Source organism: Microtus ochrogaster, chromosome 4, assembly GCF_000317375.1.
Source record: "Microtus ochrogaster isolate Prairie Vole_2 chromosome 4, MicOch1.0, whole genome shotgun sequence".
NCBI lineage: Eukaryota > Metazoa > Chordata > Mammalia > Rodentia > Cricetidae > Microtus > Microtus ochrogaster.
In genome coordinates, this window is record NC_022011.1 from 16,041,227 (window position 1) to 16,045,104 (window position 3,878).

A 3,878-nucleotide genomic window follows, 5' to 3' on the forward strand; every position below is an offset into this window, starting at 1 on the left:
AAAAAAAAAAAAAAATCTACTTGTGTGTGTGGCACAGGCTCACAGGTACTCTCAGAGGCCAGGAGAGGGCGCTGGGTCTGCTGGAACAGGAGTTACAGGCTATTGTGTACCCCCTGGGGGGTCTTCTGTAAGAGCAGGAAGCACTCTTAACCGCCATGCCATCTCTCCAGGCCTCTGCACACTCCCACCTCTTGAGACAAAGTCTATGTAGTCCAGGCTGGCTTTGCACTTACAGTAATCTTCTCGTCTCTTCCAAGACCTGGAATTACAGCATGTGCTACCATACCTGGAATCGCAGGCATGTGTTACCGTACCTGGCCCTCTTATGCTTTCAGAGAGCAGTTTGTCTTCCTTTAAACTCTTTTTCATGCTTATAAAAATATGACCAGGCAGTGGTGGCACACATCTTTAATCCCAGTACTTGGGAGGCAGAGGCAGGTGGATCTCTGTGAGTTCAAGGCCAGACTGGTCTACAAAGGGAGTTCCAGGACAGGCTCCAAAGCTACAGAGAACCCTGTCTCGGAAAGAAAAAAAAAAGTAATAGCTAGACATATTCTATACAGTGAATGAGTTCCAAGTCATCCAAGACAATATAGCAAGACCTTGTCTCAAAAACAAAGAAAGAAAGAAAGAAAGAAAGAAAGAAAGAAAGAAAGAAAGAAAGAGAGAAAGAAAAAAATGGTAGTAGAAATGGAGGCAATTTATTAAAAATGAGGAAGGAGACAGATGGTGGGAAAAGGCATACACTCTGTACGAAACACCATGATCAAAAAGCAAGTTGGGGCCAGGCGGTGGTGGCGCACGCCTTTAATCCCAGCACTTTGGAGGCAGAGGCAGGTGGATCTCTGTGAGTTCGAAGTTCGAGACCAGCCTGGTCTACAAGAGCTAGTTCCAGGACAGGCTCCAAAACCACAGAGAAACCCTATCTCGAAAAAAAAAAAAAAAAACAGCAACAACAACAAAAAAAGCAAGTTGGGGAGGAAAGGGTTTATTTGGCTTACACTTCCAGATCATAATCCATCACTGGAGGAAGTCACAACAAGGAACTGAAGCAGGTCTGGAACCTGGAAGCAGGAGCTGATGCAGAAGCCATGGAGGGGAGGTGCTTCCTGGCTTGCTTCCTCAGGCTTGCTCAGTTCACCTTTAGCCCAGGGATGGTGCCAACCATCATGGGTCCTACCCATTGATCACCAATTGGGAAAACTCCTTACGGCTGCATTTCACAGAGGCATTTCCTCAAATGAGACTACTTCCTTTCGGGTGACTCTAACTTGTGTTGAGTTGACACACAAAGGCCAGTTCACACTCAAAATCCAAAACACATTTCTCTTTATTGGTGTGGGAGGTTCAAGGCAGAGTTTCTTGTGTATTCCTGCCTGTCCTGGGACTTGCTCTGTAAACCACAGAGCCTCGAACTCACAGAGATCTGACTGCACCACCTTTGCCCTGCTAACATCTTTTTTTTTTTTTTTTGGTTTTTCGAGACAAGGTTTCTCTGTGGTTTTGGAGCCTGTCCTGGAACTAGCTCTATAGACCAGGCTGGTCTCGAACTCACAGAGATCCGCCTGCCTCTGCCTCCCAAGTGCTGGGATTAAAGGCGTGCGCCACCACCGCCCGGCCCTGCTAACATCTTATTTTCATTTATTGGTGGTTTGGGAATTGAACCTACAGCCTTTTACATGCTAAGCAACTGGGGTTGGATCCAGGATATTGTGTAGCTAGGCTGGTTCTCGGCCAATACAGACCCAGCCCTACACAGAAATCTGAGGACACTATCGGTCATTTCATTTATTTTCATCTATGTATTTATTTTTGGTTCTGTATTTTTAAAAATGATTTATTTTTATTTTATGTGCAATGGTGTTTTGCCTGCAAGTATCTGTGTGAAGGTATGGGATCCCTGGAGGTAATTACAGGTAGTTAATGTAGGCTGCCATGTGGGTGTTGGGAATTGAACCCAGGTCCTCTGAAAGTTGCCAGTGCGCTTAACCACTTAATCATCCCTCCAGTCCAACATGGGAGGTGGCCCTCACCTTCCACCGTGTGAGTCCTAGGGGTGGAATTCAGATTCTTCACTCTTGGAGGTAAGAGCTTTTATAGGCTGAGCAATCTCAGGGACTTTATAGACTTTTTAGACAACACTAAAGCCAAGGGCAGAACCTAACGCACACAGACAGAGTAGGAGCGACTTGACCGCTAGGGGGCGCAGCACGCCAGGGGCCTTCAATCGAACGCGGCGCAGGGGGCGGGGACAATCGAAGCCCCGCCCCTCCGTCTGCGGTGCCCTGTGATTGGAAGAGGAAGCCATTATTTAGTTGCGCCGTTGGGGTGGGCGGGAGAAGAGGGCCGGCCGAAGGTGACGCGGTGTTGGCTTAGGTGCGGGGCTCCGCGGCACTCCGGGCAGTGGATGGCAGTGGGATGGAGCCCGAGGGGAGCGGCGGCGGCGGATCGGCCGGGCTCATGCAGCAGATCCTCAGCCTGAAGCTCGTGCCACGAGTGGGCAATGGGACCCTGTGCCCCAACTCCACTTCGCTCTGCTCCTTCCCAGGTACGCCCCGCCCCGCGCCTGCGCATTGCGCACCTGTCGCCGGCCGTCCTCTGGGCGAGGCCGAGGCAGCCTCGGAACTCGGAACAAGCCACCCGGGTCCCTTGGGGCGACGCCTCTCCTGTTCTAGGGACTACCCCTAAACTGCCTTCGCGAGCCTGTCTGCTAACCCTGTCCTTTGACTCTGTCCTACCCCCATCTCCGCTCCTGCTTGTCTTTGCAGGAATCACTTGCTCAAACCTGTTGCGGGTTCTCCCACCCACATCTTGAACAACTTAGACACACCTTCTGAATTGCTCTTACCTCCCGCTTCGCCGCCTCCTGACAGGAGAGCTGTCAAAGTTACTTTTACACGGTGGAACTGCCAGAGTTCAGGAAGTTGTAGGATCAATAATAAAGGCCTTCAGGGGACGGTATGATTATTTGCTTCGGATTTTTTTTCGGGGGTACGACAGAGGGGGGATTTGGGCGCCCCAGCAAAGCTGAAACTTGGGTTTTGTAAACCGTGAAGCTGGGCCAGAGACATCGTAAAGGAAGACGGGCGGGATTGTATGGCAAGCCAGGCACCTGTGATTTCTCATCCACTGGGCAGCGACTGCCAGGCGCCTCTCGGAGGACACCTGGGACCTGCCTGTGTAGTAACTGACAGAGTGGTTATCTGTTTTCACGACAGTTGAAGATGTTAGCTTGTGATCCTGCCTAAAATGAGAGTCTGGAAGCTCAGATTGTTTCCAAAAGTATTAATATCACACCTGACAGTGATTAAAAATAAATAAACAAAAATGCACACGAATCCCTTTCTGGAGACGCTTTCCAAAAGATATAGAGTTCATACTCCCTGAGGATTAAATCAGTCTGTTTTTTATTCATTTTCTTATTTCTCTTCAACTATTTGGGAATTTTCCAAACCTGAGAAATTGGAACACAGTATAACAAATACCCATAAGTTTATGTTCATTGGTAAAAGTCACACATTGCTCATTAGGCAGTTGTGAGACCCATGTAGTTGGGCAAACCTACGTGGCAGGCTACTGTAGATTATGGGGCCACAGTTGAATAGTTGGCTTGTGTTGATGAAAATTTCATTATGCAAAGCATGACTATTTTGGTTCTTGCTCTTCCTCTGTCATGCCTATGTCCATGTGTATACACATCACATTTTAACTTCCTGAACTGCAGAAGTCATGACACTTTAGGACTCATCAGCTCAGAACTTCCGAAGCAGACGTGTGTTCTTTTTTTTTTTTTTTTTTTTTGATTTTCGAGACAGGGTTTCTCTGTGGCTTTGGAGCCTGTCCTGGAACTAGCTCTGTAGACCAGGCTGGTCTCAAAC

The 3,878-nt window shown here is 48.5% G+C and overlaps 1 protein-coding gene across 2 annotated transcripts in view; it reads left to right on the plus strand.

Annotated features, from left to right (window-relative positions):
- Positions 1–2,347: 2,347 nt before the first annotated feature.
- Tmem170a (transmembrane protein 170A) overlaps positions 2,348–3,878 on the plus strand; it is a 20,073-nt gene continuing 18,542 nt past the window's right edge. For both annotated transcript variants that reach the window (XM_005345644.3, XM_026789724.1), the window contains exon 1: positions 2,348–2,548. In XM_005345644.3, coding sequence (XP_005345701.1) covers positions 2,419–2,548 — 130 coding nt within the window. In that variant the 5' untranslated portion in view covers positions 2,348–2,418. The remainder of the gene's footprint in view (positions 2,549–3,878) is intronic.